Here is a 20,558-nt window from a genome sequence, read left to right as displayed (position 1 = left end):
TCTCCAGACAAGCCCCCAGCAAGCCTCTACGCGCAAGCTCTCTCTCAAGCTCTAGGACATGTCCTACACTCTTCTCCCCCCCCCCCCCCCGTGTGAATAGACTTAAAGTGTGCTTCTCCTCTACCCCTTGCCTTACTCTTCCCTAGGCCTCCCTAGACGTACACTCTTCTCAAGAGCTCTCCCAGTTAAGGACACCCCTCTCAATTCCCCCCCCCCCCCCCCCATATGCGGCGACTTAAACTTAGGCTAAGAGGTCGTTCCTGCCCATAAGCCCAACAAGCTTTTCCTACCCCAAACGGACTCCGTTTTCAAATCCGTTTGAACCAATAGAATTCTCTCTTTTCTCTCCACGCTCCCAACCTCTTGTATTCACCTCGTTTTCTCTCTATCCTCTTAAAACTCTAGTGCTCCTATGGCGCCGAAACGCCGCCGAATTGAAGAACCGCGCGCTGCCCAAGGAGGGAATGAAGCAAATCGTGTCCCTGCAATCGACTTCGCCCCTCTTGAAGTGAATAGGCATGAAAACGATAACCAGGTTGGTCATTTAATAAGTTTAAGTAAAAATTCTCTCTTATGAAGCTTAATGCTAAGATTCGTAATAATAGGAAAGGAACCAAGGTTAAACCCCTAGTATAGATGGCCTAAAGTACCTTATGGTTACTCTTAAGTAAAGTTATAGCAAAATAATCTTGCTTTTGAATCATTGTCTTTTCAAAACGATGGGTTTTGTTAATGTGTGAATTCATTGAATAAAGGCTATGTCTTTCTTTATTTGGATATACTGCTGGTTTATTGCTAACATGCAGGTACAGCTTCTCCCCCCCTTAGCTAACTCCGTGCTTGTCTGTGTAGACGGGCGGAGGATATAGCGAGGCCGGGAGTCGGCCCAGGGCAATCCCCTCCTATGCCACTGGGAATTGGTTTTCACCACCAGGGTGATGTATATATGCTGCCTAGTTCTGTGGGTCCAGGCTAGTGCGGTGACTTAACCCCCACCTCATGAGGAGACGTCCCCTCCGAAGAGCGAGAGGGTTTGGTACAAGCGTCAGTACCTGAGGGGGTGACAGGACGGCTTGGCCCTCATCGGCTGGCTGACGACGAGGGGAGACGGTCCGTGAGGTTTACCCAGCTGGTTGAGGCTGGAAGATCGAATTCTAGATTATCGATGTAGTTGTGGTTATGGTTATGGTTTGGACATGAGTTTGGATTGGAATATCGGCCCGGTTTCGGGGTCTTTGTAAATATTTTTTCACTGTAAGTATGTTCGTTGATTTCAATGTTATGCTAAGGAAGATTTCCTTTAAGGAATCAAGTGTAATTAATTAACAAAGGAATTTGTTTTTAAGTGTTTCACAGTGTGGTAGGACTTAATTAGAAAATAATTGAATGGGTGAGTGCGTGGAAAGTGGGAGAATGGATGCCCTGACGGTACCATTCTAAGGATGGGTGGACCCGATCAGTCGGGTAGCTTTCTACTAGTCGTAACTTACGATACTTAGGGAATAATAGAGTCACGAACAAGACTTGTTTTAGGGGACCGAGCCAGCGGCCGTGCCTCTTGAAATACGGGGGAAAAAGGCGTTGGCTTCCTTGAACCAAGTGTGGGTCTTGTTCCATCTCCACGCACATTTCGTGCTGGGGATTAGAATTTCCTTTAGGATGACTACGCTTCCCCTGCGAGATAGAATTAGGTCCGTCCGTTTGCTCGTAACCTCGTATTTCTACGAGATCGAGGTGTCGTCAATCGGAAAATAATACGAGACTTAACTGCCTATCAAAAGGATTCCCCCGCCCTACGGGATGGGGGCCTTACACGTGGTATCAGAGCGCGTTTAGACTTGGGAGATTTTATATTGTATTCTCTTGTTACTCTAGAAATTCTTGTTAAACTAATCTAGTTACGGCTGGATGCAGGAGGACGAGATGGATCCCTATTCTCGCTTCCTGGTATTCCAATGCATGTTCATGACTGCTTGTCGCTCTTCCGAATTCGAGTTCCGTGACACTATGATGCACATTGTAGACAAGCTAACCCTTCCTCTTTACACTCGCATCGAAAGGGGATGGAACAGAACTGAGTATTGGCATCGTCGATCTACCTACTTCATCATTCGAGCTGAGCACGTCGGCAATCTCACCAACGACTTGAGGCGGATCCGATATGCCGAGATGTTGCGGATGGTTCGCCTGTTCTGGTTTATTGGCACTCCTCGTAACACCTATGTCACTATCGATGGGAATCGCATGCTGCAGAATCGTTGGGTTTATGATAAGGTGACTCAAGTTGTATCCCCTGATAGAGTAGCCGTTACCCGTCTTTCTAGACGAGGTTTACCTCCCCTACCAGAGACTTATCGAGTTCTTGAAACCATGGGAGAACCCCCCTACTTTTTCAATGCTACCACCGCAGATCTTTATTAGGTTTCCTAGAGGACTACCATGTAAATAAATAAGATTGGATTTAGTCCAATCCTTGTAAATGGCTTGGTTTACTTGTAAATGGCTTGGTTTACTTGTAAATATTAAAGCTTGGAATAAAAGGTTTTGATTTTCACACTCATTGTCTTATGTGTATTAAACCGCCTAAGTGACATGATTCTAAATTTAGCTTCATATTGATAACCAGGATCGTCAACTTCTTGCTCCCAATGCATTATATACAGATACACAGGAGAAGAAGCTTCTCCTCAAACAAATGCAACCTCCCTCATTTAATGGGGCAGGTTCAAAGATTGAAAGGGATGCAGAAGTTTGGATAGAAGCCATGGACGATTACTTTTCGGCCGCTGGTACAGGAATTGGGAATCAATCTATGCTTGCCAGATTCCGTCTTACCGGGGACGCCAAACTTTGGTGGAAGCAATGGTGCCGAGATAAGGGCGTCACTGAAGATACCCAAACCTGGAGTGACATTAAGCAAGCTGTGAAGGGCCGTTATCTTCCCCCATCTCATGAATCTATTAAGATGAACGAGTTCTTCAGCCTCAAGCAGCTTAGCTTAACCTTGGAGGAATACTACTCAAAATTTGTCACACTTGGCAAATATGCTCCACCTATGTCGATCACTCAACAAGTGGCCCGATTTTGCCAAGGGCTGAATGAACCTTTGGATTCTCGCCTTGAAGCAATGAGGCCAACTACTTTACAAGATGCTCTTACCCGAGCCAAACCTCTAGCTAAAGAAGTAAAGAGTGGTCAAGCAAAGAAGAGAGGCTATCCTGAGTCTAACCCAAGGGGGCGCCTTCAGAGGAATTACCAATCGAATTTTCGCCACAATACTATTGGTCAGTACCCCAATAATTTTGTCCCCCGCAGTTATGCTAATTCCACTTCAGAATCCCATGGGGACCAAAGGTGCTTTTATTGCAATGAAGTTGGCCACTTCCGGAATGAATGCCCCAAACTTGCAAGATCCTCTCTCAATCCTAGTGTCACTGCTGCTCCACAAGGTGGCCGGGTAGTTCAAGGTCGTGGGATTCCTAATAACCGCCAAGCTAGACGAGGTGGTGGTGGACGTGGTAGAGGTCGTGGAATGACTGCCCGTGTCTGCTCTATGATTGGTGAACCGACTTTAGAGATGGAAGAAGAAGAGCAAGCCACCATTCATGCAGCTATAGAACATCAAGGACCTAATCAGCAGTTTTCTGTTATCCAAGCTCCGGCTACTTATCAAGGTAGATCTTTCCAGCTTTTGGTTGATTGTGGTAGTACGCATTCGTTTCTTTCTCCAAAATGCTTGCGTAAGCTACAGTTAGATCAAAAACCAGCCCAAGCAATGATTGTTGAGTTAGCTAGTGGAAAAGAAGAAGTATCCCGACATTGTGTGGGAGATCTTGAATTTGAATTGGATGGTGAATCAACCCATGGGTATTTTAGAAGCTTACCATTAGGGATTTATGATGGAATCCTTGGTATGGATTGGTTAATTGCAAACAATGCTGACATTCACTGTGCTGAAGGAAGCATCACCTTTAAGAATAGTCAAGGACAGGTAGTATCAGCCCAGGGAAAAACAGGTAAACCCAAATTTCATTTGGTCAAAGCTAATCGTCTTCTTAAGGGAGTGCGCAAGGGCCAACAGATCTTCCTTGTCAAACTCAACAAGGTAGAAGAAAGCAACCCAGATTTAGAACCCTCTTGGCTCCAGGAGTTTTCAGATATCTTTCCAGAGGAACTTACAAAACTACCCCCATCTCGAGAAGTAGATCATGGGATTGAGTTAATCCCTGGTGCTGAATCAGTTTCAAGGAGACCTTACAAAATGTCTCTTCCCGAAGCCATAGAGCTCAAAGAACAACTTAGGCAGCTCATTGAGCAAGGATTCATTCGCCCTAGTAATTCCCCATGGGGAGCGCCTGTTCTTTTCCAGAGAAAGAAGGATGGCTCGCTTCGGCTTTGTATTGACTACCGAGGCCTAAACAAGGTCACTGTCAAAAACAAATACCCCATTCCTCGCATCGACGAACTTCTTGACAGACTTTATGGATCCAAAGTTTTCTCCAAGATGGATTTAAGGTCTGGCTACTATCAAATTAGGATCAAGGAATCAGATATCTCCAAAACCGCTTTCAATACCCGCTATGGCCACTATGAATTTACAGTCATGCCATTCGGATTAACCAATGCTCCCGCCACCTTCAACCGCCTGATGCAGGATATCTTCCGACCCTACTTGGATGAATTTGTCCTTGTCTTCTTCGATGACATCTTGGTCTATTCTCAGTCTATAGAGGAACATGAGGAGCATGTACGCAAAGTATTGCAAATACTGCGCGAACATAAGCTCTATGCCAAGAAAAGCAAATGTACCTTCTTCACTTCCCAAATTGAATATCTAGGGTTCATTGTCTCCTCAAAGGGCATCTCAGTAGACCCTGCCAAAGTCAAGGATATATTGGAATGGCCACCCCCTAGGACAGTCAAAGAAATCCGTGGGTTTCTAGGCATCACAGGATGGTATAGGATATTCATCAAGGATTATGCCAAGATAGCCGCACCCTTAACTGATCTCCTCAAGAAGGAATGTAAGATAGTATGGCTACCAATCCACCAAATCAGTTTTAGCCAACTTAAGACTATCCTCACCTCAGCACCAGTTCTGAAGCTCCCTGACTTCACCAAAGAGTTTGAGGTTGTCACTGATGCTAGTGGCCTTGCACTTGGTGGTGTCTTAATTCAAGAAGGAAGGCCTGTGGCTTACACTTCTCGTAAGCTTAAATCCTATGAAGTCAATTATGCCACCCATGATTTGGAACTCCTTGCAGTTGTTCATTGTTTCAAGTTATGGAGACACTATCTCCTAGGCCGTAAGTTTCTACTTGTAACTGACCACCAGAGTTTAAAGTGGATCTTCACCCAGCCCAATCTCAACATGAGGCAAAGAAGGTGGATTGAGATTCTGCAAGAGTTTGATTTTGATATCAAATTTCGTCCTGGAAAGGATAATGTTGTAGCAGATGCCCTCAGTCGCAAATCCTTCCTAAGTGCAATCTCTATGCCAAATAACCCCATCCTAGAGAAGGTAAAGCAGGTTTCACTTCATGACCCTGATTACCAAAAGCTAGTAAGCCTGGTTCACAAGGAGGCACCCACAGAAAAGGAAAATATATTGATCAAGGGATACACCCTCGATGATGAATGCCTCTACTTCATGCATAGGTTATGTATTCCCAAAGACCTTGCACTAAAGAAGATGATCTTGTATGAAGCTCATGATAGCCCCGTAGCAGGACACCCAGGTTATGCAAAAACCCTGAATGCCTTAAGGAGAAGTTACTTTTGGCCTGGAATGAAGAGAGATATCCTTCAATACATCAGACAATGCCTTTCATGTCAAAGGATTAAAGCTGAAAGAATTAAAATGCCCGGGAAACTCCAACCTCTTGACATTCCTCAGATGAAGTGGGAATGTATCAGTATGGATTTTGTCACAAGTCTTCCCACAACACAAGGAGGGTATGATTCTATTTTAGTAGTTGTGGATATGCTTACCAAAGTCACCCATATTATCCCAGTAAAGAAGACATTTAAATCTTCTGATATTGCCCGCCTTTTCATCAAGGAAATCTTTAGGCTTCATGGCTTGCCAAAAAGAATAGTCAGTGACCGGGACTCTGACTTCACTTCAAAGTTCTGGACATCATTATTCCAGGCTATTGGAACACAACTTTGTTTCAGTACAGCTTACCACCCAGAAACAGATGGTCAAACTGAGAGAGTTAATCAGGTTATAGAAGACATCCTGAGAGCCTATTGTGGGCGTGAACCAAAGAAATGGATTCAGTATCTCTCTCTAGTGGAATTCTCTTACAATACATCCTATCACCAAAGCATAGGGATGTCACCATTCAAAGCTCTTTATGGTCAGGAATGTTTATCCCCCTTAAATTTTTCTGACCCCACTCTAAAGGTCGAAGCCTCCAGGATAATGCTTGAAGAAATGGAAGAACAAACCAAAGCTATTCGTAAGGATATTAAAGCCGCCCAGGATCGACAGAAGCATTATGCTGATACCAAAAGATCTGACAGAATTTTTCAGCAAGGAGACAAAGTTTTTCTTCGAGTGCGGCCAAAGAGAAGTTCTTTATCTCTTGGAAAATTTAGGAAACTGAGTCCAAGGTATTGTGGGCCTTATGAAGTCATCAAATGTTTGGGAAAACATGCCTACAAACTTCGCCTCCCAACCCACCTCAAGATCCATGATGTATTCCATGTTAGCTTACTAAAGCCATATGTGCCTCATCCTGATCATGTTCTTGATGATGAACAAATTGTAATGCCAACTCAGGGAGTCCTTGAAATGAGACCTAATAGAATCATCGACTCTAGAGAAAGAGTGCTTCGCAATAGAATCCTTAGAGAACATTTAGTGGAATGGAAAGATTACCCTGAGGAGGATGCCACTTGGGAGGAAGAGTCAACCCTCCAAAAGAATTACCCAGAGTTCGTGCCGAGATGAGGACATCTCGAGTTCTTTTAGTAGGGAAGGATGTAACATACCCATTGTAAATAACACTGTACTTGCTTCAGAGTTGAAAAATATATCTTAGCTTGTCATTTTTCCGATCAAAAAACTTCTATTTTTGGAAAATGAGCCATTTTTGCTTAGAAATTTGTAATTCTGAATCCAAATTTGGAATCTACGTGTAATTTTACGCTTAAAATAGTTTTTTCTGAACTAAAAACGGGTACCCGGAATGGGTTTAATTAAACTTTTAAGCCTTTAAATCTGCGACTTCCGACCAAAAATAGTAACTATCCAGGCGTCTAATCAACGAACGGAACACGCCCCCATGGTCACGGGGCAAGGCCGGACATTTTCGTCAAATAAAATTTTTTGACCCCCCCGGGGCGGCGGGCGGCCGGCGTGGGCCCCACCACGGGCGCCGCCCGTGAAAAAAAACCGACAATCCGCCCGGGGCACCCAAGCGTGTACACGACCTAGACGCACCCTCCAGCACACCCCTACACGTACCCCCTCCTCCCAGAACCCTCTATCCACAGGTGTCGCGCTCTCTCTCTCTTGGGGACACCTCCACCCCCATGTGTCACACTTTCTCTCTCCTCGAGACACCTCCACCCCCAGGTGTCTCACGCCCACACCTCTCCCGGACACCTACACCACCCAGGTGTCACCCTCCCGTACCCGGACGTCCACCCTCCAGCACCTATAAAAGGACCCTCCCAACCCCCTTCTCCAGACAAGCCCCCAGCAAGCCTCTACGCGCAAGCTCTCTCTCAAGCTCTAGGACATGTCCTACACTCTTCTCCCCCCCCCCCCCCCCGTGTGAATAGACTTAAAGTGTGCTTCTCCTCTACCCCTTGCCTTACTCTTCCCTAGGCCTCCCTAGACGTACACTCTTCTCAAGAGCTCTCCCAGTTAAGGACACCCCTCTCAATTCCCCCCCCCCCCCATATGCGGCGACTTAAACTTAGGCTAAGAGGTCGTTCCTGCCCATAAGCCCAACAAGCTTTTCCTACCCCAAACGGACTCCGTTTTCAAATCCGTTTGAACCAATAGAATTCTCTCTTTTCTCTCCACGCTCCCAACCTCTTGTATTCACCTCGTTTTCTCTCTATCCTCTTAAAACTCTAGTGCTCCTATGGCGCCGAAACGCCGCCGAATTGAAGAACCGCGCGCTGCCCAAGGAGGGAATGAAGCAAATCGTGTCCCTGCAATCGACTTCGCCCCTCTTGAAGTGAATAGGCATGAAAACGATAACCAGGTTGGTCATTTAATAAGTTTAAGTAAAAATTCTCTCTTATGAAGCTTAATGCTAAGATTCGTAATAATAGGAAAGGAACCAAGGTTAAACCCCTAGTATAGATGGCCTAAAGTACCTTATGGTTACTCTTAAGTAAAGTTATAGCAAAATAATCTTGCTTTTGAATCATTGTCTTTTCAAAACGATGGGTTTTGTTAATGTGTGAATTCATTGAATAAAGGCTATGTCTTTCTTTATTTGGATATACTGCTGGTTTATTGCTAACATGCAGGTACAGCTTCTCCCCCCCTTAGCTAACTCCGTGCTTGTCTGTGTAGACGGGCGGAGGATATAGCGAGGCCGGGAGTCGGCCCAGGGCAATCCCCTCCTATGCCACTGGGAATTGGTTTTCACCACCAGGGTGATGTATATATGCTGCCTAGTTCTGTGGGTCCAGGCTAGTGCGGTGACTTAACCCCCACCTCATGAGGAGACGTCCCCTCCGAAGAGCGAGAGGGTTTGGTACAAGCGTCAGTACCTGAGGGGGTGACAGGACGGCTTGGCCCTCATCGGCTGGCTGACGACGAGGGGAGACGGTCCGTGAGGTTTACCCAGCTGGTTGAGGCTGGAAGATCGAATTCTAGATTATCGATGTAGTTGTGGTTATGGTTATGGTTTGGACATGAGTTTGGATTGGAATATCGGCCCGGTTTCGGGGTCTTTGTAAATATTTTTTCACTGTAAGTATGTTCGTTGATTTCAATGTTATGCTAAGGAAGATTTCCTTTAAGGAATCAAGTGTAATTAATTAACAAAGGAATTTATTTTTAAGTGTTTCACAGTGTGGTAGGACTTAATTAGAAAATAATTGAATGGGTGAGTGCGTGGAAAGTGGGAGAATGGATGCCCTGACGGTACCATTCTAAGGATGGGTGGACCCGATCAGTCGGGTAGCTTTCTACTAGTCGTAACTTACGATACTTAGGGAATAATAGAGTCACGAACAAGACTTGTTTTAGGGGACCGAGCCAGCGGCCGTGCCTCTTGAAATACGGGGGAAAAAGGCGTTGGCTTCCTTGAACCAAGTGTGGGTCTTGTTCCATCTCCACGCACATTTCGTGCTGGGGATTAGAATTTCCTTTAGGATGACTACGCTTCCCCTGCGAGATAGAATTAGGTCCGTCCGTTTGCTCGTAACCTCGTATTTCTACGAGATCGAGGTGTCGTCAATCGGAAAATAATACGAGACTTAACTGCCTATCAAAAGGATTCCCCCGCCCTACGGGATGGGGGCCTTACATCGGTATATACGGGTAGTCACGGCCCTTGGAATTATAAGGTAAATACTATCATGTCTAGGCCTCAAGCAAGTCAGGGATTCTATATAATTGCGGTACTTCCATCTGAAGGACCAATTACCAATTTATGAATTTCAGTTTGAATATCAAATTGTATGAATTATCTCACACAATTATAACCTTCTTGTGTTTCTTGATAAATTTTTGATATATTTGTCTTCTCAGTTGATCTTTATTAACCAAATGCTCTGATACCAACTGTAAGATCCCTGTTCCCACCGAGCAACGGATTCGGGGTACTGGCAGCGGAAGTAGCGCTTCTCGCACGGGACAGGGGTCCCACACTCGGGGCCTCGCCCACGGATATCCGGATAAGAGACTAATCCGTCGGTTGTTCCGAAACCGAACCCCGGAAAACTTTCTTAACCGGAAGCACGGGCGATTCCACCAGGATAACTTTTTACTCTAACGTAGTCAAGATCATTTCTGATCGAGATGATCCAATTACATCTATAAGATACTTAGTCAGTTCAAGGAAGAAACTTGCACTTGGATCATTGGGATCAACGCTTTTTTCCCCATTCAAGAGGCACAGCCGTTGATTCCTATCCATAGAACAGTTACCGTCCGGGATTTTTTTTTTCTTTTTTTTTTTCTATCGTAAAAACAAAAGTTTGAGTCTCGATTTACGGATCCATCAGTCCAGCCTAACCCCATCCAATCCCATGGGTTAGCCAACCGCCCAACCACTGTAGTGATGGGATCCAATTAAAAATTTGGTTAGGTTTTGTCCCGGGTACCAAGGAAAAGAGTTCCAAGACCCCCTAGCCGGATGTTCATGCAAAATAAAACTAGTCACACCACTCACACACCCAATATGAGATTGCCTTTTTCAGCCAGATTCAATCAGTTTAAAACAATCCTTTAATAAAACCATAGTATCATTGATCACCATCTTCCAATTTATCCAATTGATTCTTAATTTCCCATCATTCCTTCATCAGAGTATCTATGGCATCATTGGCAACTAGAACGCTCAGGAGCCGTTTCGATAGTTCCTAGCCCATAATACTTGGCAATATAATCACTTAACAAGATGGACTCTCGTTGAAGATCAGCAAGATCAACCAACAGATCCATATAAGGAGCCATGGACTCATCCATTGAAGACCAGCAAGGTCAATCAACCAGATCCATGCTCGATTTCAGAAAACAACTCCAACTCTGTTCCAATATCTTCCTCGACGCACGCGTGGGTATCCTAGGCAACCCAGAGCCCGAGCACCGTATGGTCAGCACCCTCTAGGATCCTTCGCAGGTAACCTAGCGCTTCACGCATAGGCCGCTTCCTTGGCCCCTCATCCACCGTACCGGAAGCTCACCATTTTAATCGCACCGAGGCTGGTCAAGACCTCGGCCGACCTTGCTACGCGAGACGTCCTTCATTGACTCCCCGTCAGCAGTTGCAACTTTACCATCACGACTTTAATCACAAGATGGTCAAAATGCTCCCCCCAGCATTCTTGACATAAAACAATCATTTACAAACAGCATTTACAAACAGTATTTACAAACAGTTTACAACACAATTTCTATTTTAACTTTCATTTTTCCACATTATCCCTCATCAATCTACATTACTTATTCCATATTCCATTTATATGTATACTCATCCCATCACATCATTTCTATCTCATCACTTCAGATTCCCTCACATCGCATATCGTATATTCACATCCATACATCCACATCTATATGCGTACATTCACATCTACATGCATACATCTACATCTCTATGCATACATCCACATCCACATTCACATTCACCTCCATACATCTACATCTACGTGCATACATCCACATCTCCATTCACATCTACATCTATACATCTACATCTACATGCATCCATCCACCTCCACATCCACATCTACATCTATACATCTACATCTACATGCATACATCCATATCTCCATTCCCCTCTACATCTATACATCTACATCTACATGCATCCATCTACCTCCACATCCACATCTACATCTATACATCTACATCTACATGTATACATTCACCTCCACATCTACATCCGTATCTATACATCTACATCTACATGTATACATCCACATCCACATCTATACATCTACATCTACATGCATACATCCACATCTCCATTCACATCTATATCTATACATCTACATCTACATGCATCCATCCACCTCCACATCCACATCTACATCTATACATCTACATCTACATGCAAACATCCACATCTCCATGCATAATAAAATTCTTTTAATTAATCTAGGATGATAGTTCCTAGAATATGGTAGGAAGTCCTCTTTTTATGCTTTGAATGAATTTATTTTATGCGTAATTTCTATAAAAATTTTGCCATAGCTCCGCTACTATGACTGATAAATCTCAATTTTTTTTTTCTAAGGGATAAAGCTCATTATTAAAGAAATAATTAGAATGGTCTCTAATTGGATCATCAATCCATAATGGTCTCTAATTGGATCATTAAGAAAACAATTAGAATGGTCTCTAATTGGATCATCAATCCATAATGGTCTCTAATTGGATCATTAAGAAAACAATTAGAATGGTCTCTAATTGGGTCATCAATCCATAATGGATTGAATCATCAATGTGCATAAACTAAAAGCATAGCAAAAAGCCATTAATTTGGCCTCAAGCATAGCTTAATCTTGGATTAAGGAAAGGCTTTATGAAAAGCTTCATTTGGATTGAGAATGGGTCATGAGTATGACCATTTCTTGAGTGAGAGAGAGAAATTACATAAAAACCATTAGAATTTAAACATAAATGGAAATTAACTTCCATAGCAATTAAAAAACCATACCAATTAAGCTTCTCAAGCTTAAGAGGGGTTGAGAAGAGAGAATCATTGAGTAATTATAGAAAAGATCAAAAATTCAATGTACTTACCTTATAATTTGCTTGATTCTTTATTCACGGTAGAGGCCCCCAACCAATCAATTGGTTTAGTATGTTGATGGAGCCACCAATGGGGATTGAAGAAAGAGAGAAGTATCAAAAACTAGTGAATTATTAAAGAATTCACAGTTCTTGGCTTAGGTAGAGTAACATAGCATAAGATACTATATATTTTGGCTTAGATGGAGTAGAGTAACAAAGCATAAGACACTATCTAATTTGGCTTAGGTGGAGTAGAGTAACAAAGCATAAGACTCTATCTAATTTGGCTTAGGTGGAGTAGAGTAACAAAGCATAAGAGACTATGTTTTTTTCAACAAGGGGAGGCTTCTATTTATAGGAAAATTTGAGCTCCTAACCAAACAAACTGATTCTAGAATTTTCCAAGTCAGTTTGGTCACTTTTTGACCATCTTTAGGTCAGTTAAGTTAACTTTTTGGAACTAGACTTGAATTAGGAGAGAGGAGAGATAAAATATCTCAATTTTTATGAGTTTAAAACTCATTCAAGCATGTGAAATATGCACCTCCTTTAAAGAACTCCCCTTCCTTACATATGTGTCATAATGGAATCATTTTAATATTGCTCATAGTTTTTTACTAATAAACCTTGTACATTTTCAACTCTTCATCTTATGTGAGCATTTAAGGGACTCCCCTTCCTTACATATGTGTCATAATAAAATCATTATTCCCAAAATATCTCATATTTTTAATATTGCTCATAGTTTTTTACTAATAAACCTTGTACATTTTCAACTCTTCATCTTATGTGAAATATGCACCTTCTTTAAAGAACTTCCCTTCCTTACATATGTGTTTATTTACTAATAAACCTTGTACATTTTCAACTCTTCATCTTATGTGAAATATGCACCTCCTTTAAAGAATTCCCCTTCCTTACATATGTGTTTATTTACTAATAAACCTTGTACATTTTCAACTCTTCATCTTATGTGAACATTTACTCAATTTTGGGTATCTTCTTTTACAATTTGGATTTATCTCCTCCCTACACATGGATTGATGCTATTGGCCCATAGGAACCTTAATTGGACCATAATCAAAAAAATTTCTGAAAATCTAAACCCTTTAGACTAAGGTTCTTTATACCTATTTCCAATTAACTCCAATTGCACATTGGAAAATTCTTTTTGAATTTCTGTTTCAGGGGAGCTTATTTTAATAAGATGAGTTATTTTTCTATCCAAAAATATTCATAATCTGAATATTCTCTCTCTAGAATAATTTCTCTCTCTAGGTTAAAACAGCCACAAACAAGATCTTGTTGGAATTAGGGTTGCAGGAATGCACACACAACTTCAAGAAGATAAGGAAGCTTGAGCACAACACAGTAGTGTATTATGAGTGCCAAAAATGAAAGATAACAAGCCCTAGAAGATAATGGGCGTATATACAATGCACGGGGGAAAAAACCTCCTAGTGAGGGAAAAAGTGCCCCGGCGGTCCTAAGTGTGTTCACACACATCACTACTATAATATGGTAACAAATCCCCCCTGGAGTGATGCGGTGAACAAGAGCTAGCACTCATGTATAGGGAAGTGACTAGCTATGTGGACGAATCCACAAAAGGGAGTAAGCCCAAAGCTTTGCGAAAAGCTTCGAACTTCTCACGAGGCAGAGCCTTTGTGAAAAGGTCTGCAAGGTTATCCTGTGTTGGCACATAAGCCAAACTGATCTCTCCTGCAGAGAGTCTCTCCCTGACATAATGGTAGTGCACCTCAATGTGCTTCGTACGAGCATGGAACACTGGGTTCCGCGCAACTGCCAATGCGCTCTGACTGTCAGTGAAGATGGTGGTGGCAGATGGCTGCCCAACACCCAAATCAGCCATAAGGCGTCTGAGCCACACACACTCAACCGTAGCTGTGAAAGCTGCCCTGTACTCAGCTTCACAACTAGAAGTGGCCACAGTAGGCTGCTTCTTGCTCAACCATGATATGCATGAGCTTCCAAGCATGAAGCAAAAACCACTCGTGGACACGCGTGTGTCATAACAACCAGCCCAGTCAGAATCTGAAAAAGCATGTAAATCTGGCGGCAATGATCCCCCCTTGGGATAAAACAACCCAAGATGCCGAGTACCACTCAAATAGCGAAAGATACGCTTCACTGCCTGCCAATGCTTAATGCCTGGGCTATGCATAAATCTGCTCACCTGTGAGACTGCAAACTGAATGTCTGGCCTCGTAATGCATACATAAATGAGGCAACCAACAGCTGTCTGATAGAGTGTGACATCAAAGTGATCTCCAGCATCATGAAGACTCAACTTCAAACCTGTCTCCATTGGAGTAGCAATAGGCTTGCAGTCTTCAAGGCCAAATCTCCGCAACAATGTTTCAATATACTTTGTCTGACACAAAGCAATACCTCCATCACACTGCTTAAATTGTATCCCCAAATAATGATGCAAATGCCCCAAATCTGACATCTCAAAAGAGGCATTCAAATCAGCCTTAAAATCAGCAATATGACTCTCATTTGGTCCTGTGAGCAGCATGTCATCGACATAGAGAGCAATGATTAGATGTACACCATCCACACGTTTAACATACAAAGTGCTTTCTGTTGGACTATTCTGAAACCCATGTGCAGTCAAATATGCATGTATTTTTTCATACCAAGCTCGTGGAGCTTGCTTTAAACCATATAAAGCCTTTTTTAACCTGCACACTTTGTTTTCCTGCCCTCTTTGAACAAAACCACGAGGCTGCGATACATACACCTCCTCATGCAAATCTCCATTTAAGAACGCAGTCTTTATGTCCAGCTGATGTACATTCCAACCATTATGAGCTGCTAATGCACAGATGCTACGAACAGTGGTCATACGACATGTGGGAGCAAAAGTCTCATCAAAATCAATGCCCTTCTCTTGAGCATAACCTTTTGCAACAAGCCTAGCCTTATGGCGATCCACTGTGCCATCAGGCTTACGCTTCAATTTGTATACCCACTTAGTGCCAATGGCCTTCTTGCCAGGGGGCAAGTCACATAAAGACCATGTACCATTCTTCATAATAGCATCGTATTCTGCTTGCATAGCAGCCATCCAATTTTCTGAACTTTGTGCCTCATCAAATGAAACAGGCTCACTTTCATCGCACATACTAGAAACAGCCAATGCATAACAATCTGACGCATAAGAGGCACCATGAGAGCCAGAACGAGTGCGACTAGACAAAGGGGCATCCAACTTACTGTCACGCAAAGTCTGCACCAGCCATCTAGGCATATTCCTAGAGCCCTCAATCTCTTGTCTCTCATCCTCAAGTGCATCATGCACATCTGCATCAGATATAGGCTGATCTGTGCCATCATTTAAAACCTGCATAGGCTGAAAAACTGCCTCATGAGGTATTGCACTTGACTGTGCACCACTGAAAAGAGGCAACAATGTATCATAGACATTACGTGAGCTGATATCTGTCTCCTTAGTACATGAAACCAAGGGCTGAACTGCATCTTCCACAAATACAACATCACGGCTAACCAAAATGCGCTTTGTCTGTGGATGATACAAACGATAGCCTTTGCTCTCAGCACTATATCCAACAAAAATACATTTGACAGCTTTGTCATCCAATTTTCTGCGATGTTGCACAGGCACTAATGCATATGCCAGGCAACCAAAAACACGTAAATGGCCAACAGATGGCTTGCGGCTATGCCAAGCCTCATATGGAGTGACAACCTGTAATGCTTTGGTGGGACACCTGTTTAGTACATAAGTGGCACACATGACAGCCTCAAGCCAAAAACCATGTGGTAGACTTTGACTCTTAACCATACATCTTGCCATTTCCATGAGAGACCTGTTTTTTCTCTCAGCCACACCATTTTGCTGTGGTGTATACGGCACTGTACATTGGTGTTTTATCCCACGCTCAGCCAGAAATGCATTAAATTCTGAAGACATATACTCCCCCCCTCGATCTGAACGGAGGGTGCCCATCTTACTTTCTGACACATTTTCAGCCATAACCAAAAACTGTTTGAAGCACAAAAACACTTCGGACTTTGCCTTCAAAGGATATACCCATGCATGCCTGGTAAAATCATCAATGAAAGTCACGAAGTAAAGGTAGTTTCCAAATGATGGAGTTTGCATGGGACCACAAACATCACTGTGAACAAGCTGCAATCTGCGTTCAGCTCTCACTGATCCATCTTTGGGAAAGGAAGCACGCTGCATTTTACCCAATATGCAGCCCTCACAAACATGCTTGACAGGTGCCTCAAGCTTAGGCAAAGAAGACACCATTTCAGATTTCTGCAGGCGCAGCAAACTTGCAAAATTCAGATGACCAAAACGTGCATGCCACAGTTTTGCATCTGAAATAGCCTGCGTATCCATAATAGCACATGCTGAATCCTCTACACATTTGCCATCCATATTGAGCTTATACAGCCCTCGACATAGTGAACCAGATGCTACAATGATGTCACCACAAGAGAGATCATGAACAGTACATCTGTCATCCACAAATTTTACAACCAAACCTGTTTTGGCAAATGCGGAGACTGACAGCAGATTCTTTTTGATCCCTGGCACATACAATGCATCAAAAAGTGTAAAGGTGTTGCCATTTGCAACATTCAGCACAATCTGTCCAACTCCTTCAACGGGATAAGAGGAGTTATTGGCACAAGTGACAGTATTCCCTGTGGGAGCAGACTCAAGGAAAGTGAATAAACTGCGCTGCGAGGTGATATGCTTAGTGGCACCACTGTCAAAGTACCATACATCTGAATCTACTGCAGACATACATGTGTCATGCAAAGATGGGTCATAACTGCACTGCGCATTGAATGCCCATTCTGTATCTAGCACAACATTAGCAGATTCATTGTTAGAAGGAGAGGCATCTGCAACAGCCATACCAGCCTCTTTCTTCTTAGCCTCTTTCGCAGCCAGCTTAGGACACGCTTTGATGACATGATCATTTCCCTTACAGTACTTGCAAAATGTCTTCTGTTTGTCACCCTTCTTCTCATCTTTGTCTTCCTTCTTTGGTTGCGCAGCATTTGCAGATTTCTGCTTACTAGAAGAAAAGCCAGCTTTACCTTTCCCGCTTCTCTGACTAGCAACGAAAGCTTGATCTGCGACACGCATAATATTCCTGTTTTGCCTTGACTGGTCTTCTTGCAGCAAAACAGAAACTAACTCCTCAAATGATAAGGCATTGGGATTGCCTTTCATCATCAAGCGAAGAGTGGAAGCAAAACCCTGATAAGAATCTGGTAGACCATTCAAAACAGTCTGCACAAGTGAACTGTCTGACAGGATTTCATCTGCAGAAATGAGCTGCTCTTTGAAATCCTTGATCTTTGTCAAAAAGCTATCCATAGAATCACCTTCGTTCATATGCTCACTCTCCAATTGTTTTCGGAGATAAGCAACACGAGCCTCATTTCTTGCCTGATACAATGTGGCAAGCACATCCCAAGCATCCTTAGAAGTCCTGCAGGAGCGAATATGTGGGATAATGGTACGTTTGACAGACAGCGCAATCAAGGCATGAGCCTGTGCATCTCTACCATCCCAACGAATCTGCTCTGCTGAAAGTGGTGGTTCTCGAACAGCTGCTACAGCACTTGTGCCTGCACCATCATCAACAGTACCTGTTTCTGATGTGTTTGCAGCATTCCCAGCCACAATAGGACGTGCATCAATACCCTGCACAATGTTCCATAACCCCTTTGCTACCAATACATGTCGCATCATATATGCCCACAATGGATAGTTGGTGCCATCCAACTTATCCTCAGCAGCCAACATGCGGAATACATCATTGTTGTCAGCCATGGCCAATGACTGTACTACTAGATGTAAATGCTGTCTGTAAGAGGTAAACCTGTATAAAATCGACCTGTGCTATGTAGCACAGCCCAAAACAAACGAATGGGCACCTGTCCTGCAGATTTTAATCTTGACAGAAAATCTGCACAGTAGGACGATTTTGCCTGCGCAGTACTTGGAATGCAAAAACGGAGGGCGAAATGACTTCAGATCAAAATTCTGAAACGACCGAGCCCTACGGCCTCTCCCACGGCATATACTAACCTGCAGACGCTCGTGAAACCTCGTCGCAATCGGAGGAGATGAAGCGGCAGGTGCCGATGATGCTGCCCGGGAGGAGGAAGCCTGCTCTGATACCAATTGTTGGAATTAGGGTTGCAGGAATGCACACACAACTTCAAGAAGATAAGGAAGCTTGAGCACAACACAGTAGTGTATTATGAGTGCCAAAAATGAAAGATAACAAGCCCTAGAAGATAATGGGCGTATATACAATGCACGGGGGAAAAAACCTCCTAGTGAGGGAAAAAGTGCCCTGGCGGTCGTAAGTGTGTTCACACACATCACTACTATAATATGGTAACAGATCTTTTATATTTTAGAAAAGGAATTGATTACAGGGGAATATACTAGACATCAAAAAGGGGTTGGGGGAGGAATCTTACATTCTATACTCTCGTGCTATTGTGCTAGTAGAGATGGCAACCACAACTGACTCCTACTATGCGTGATGGTGGCGATGGAGTCATCTCTTCTTTAGCTTACGGTCGACTATTGCACATGAGAGGTTTGCGATGGTGGGCTCAGCTTCTCTCTCTCTACACTTGCTGCTTGACGCCTACTATGACTCCTGGTCTTGTTGTGATATGCACATCATTTGATGCTCTTCTAAATAGCTATGCGATACAGTTGCAACCAATTGTGGAAGTGGTTATTGATGCTGTTGTTTTCCCCTACACATGTAGCTGCTATCATTTTTGAGTTGCACTGCTTATTTGTGAGCTCCCACTATTGTAGACAAAGCTTTGCACCACGTCTTGCTGCTTTCTTTTAACTAATGAGTTATTGAAATCTTCTTAAACTTCTTCTCTGATATGCAACTACTGATGTTTATGCTACACTCAAATGGTGCTAAAGCTCGCGATGGTCGTTGTTCTCTGTTGCATAGGAGTGTGTGATGAGGAAGCCATGTTTCTCTCTACATTTTGTGCCTTGCAAAATCTTGTGCTCAGAGATGTGTGAAAGCCTCCTCCTCCTCCTCCTCCTCCTCCTCCTCCTCCTCCTCCTTCTTCTTCTTCTTCTTCTTCTTCTTTTCTCTCTCTCTCTCTCTCTCTCTCTCTCTCTCTCTCATTGTATTAGCGCTAGAGATGCACTATTTATTCTGTACATCAACTTGCGAGGCTACTATTTCTTCACTAAGAATTTGAGACCCATGCATTGTGAAGACTTGTGTTTGGAGAGGTTTGCAATTTGAAGGAAAGTTCCAGGCAATTGGTTATACCATTAACCAAGCTTTCGCCCACCATGAACCCCCCATCCAAAGATGTACCTGGAAGTTGTCGATGGTGAGGCTTTGCAAATGTCCTCTAGTGCATGAGTATGGATATGTACTCATGGAGCAGTTGCTACATTAACTTAGCCAAAAGAATAGTAAGTATAAGCTTAACAAAACCATATTGGCTATTGAAGATCATTGGGAGTTGCTTCTGATATTCTACCTTTTTAGGTAGGCCATATGTGTGACTCCCTGGTGTTTGTCTTCTTCTTTTTTTTGCTACCACCTTGCCATCAACGGTTCTTGTGTCTATTCTCTATTTTAGAGAATAGGTGCTTATGTCTGCTGCGTAGATTTTGCACTTATGCTTCACATCTAGAGGGGCGAAAAGAGCCTTTAAAGTTTGTCTTTGATGCGCTCATAAGTCTTTGTTAGTAGACATGGGAATAGAATCTTGAATTTTTTGTGCAAGTGTTGTCAAGGCGGTAGGTACAACTTCTGTTTGGTTGCAATTGGGTTTGAATGAACACGCAAGCTCTTGTGTATTTATTGAGTGGCTTGTTTGGTGTTGCTTGGGTTTCCATTCTTATCGAGCTTTAGGTGAAACTGTTGGGGTTGAAGTCGGTGGTGAGGCTTTCTTCACTTTGTTTTATTTTGGCAACCACATGAAGGTATTATCATTATGAACATTCTAAATTGGTTGATTGATGCTTTTGGCGTTGAGGTTTCTTTCTTTTTGCAGGCTTAGGGGGACTTTTTGATGCGCTTGGGAATACAAG

General features: G+C 43.2%; 1 protein-coding gene across 1 annotated transcript; it reads left to right on the top strand.

The window, feature by feature from the left end:
* The first annotated feature begins 260 nt into the window (after positions 1-260).
* LOC147614082 (uncharacterized) lies at positions 261-2,626 on the top strand. The gene is made up of 2 exons (XM_086780385.1): positions 261-535; positions 1,915-2,626. Exons 1-2 carry the CDS (start codon positions 413-415, stop codon positions 2,419-2,421), a joined length of 630 nt encoding a protein of 209 aa, XP_086636511.1. The 5' UTR covers positions 261-412; the 3' UTR covers positions 2,422-2,626.
* Positions 2,627-20,558: the final 17,932 nt, after the last annotated feature.

Source organism: Cibotium barometz, chromosome 42, assembly GCF_041138505.1.
Source record: "Cibotium barometz isolate CiBa-2024 chromosome 42, ASM4113850v1, whole genome shotgun sequence".
Classification (NCBI taxonomy): Eukaryota; Viridiplantae; Streptophyta; class Polypodiopsida; order Cyatheales; family Cibotiaceae; genus Cibotium; species Cibotium barometz.
This window is presented reverse-complemented; position numbering and strand designations above follow the sequence as displayed.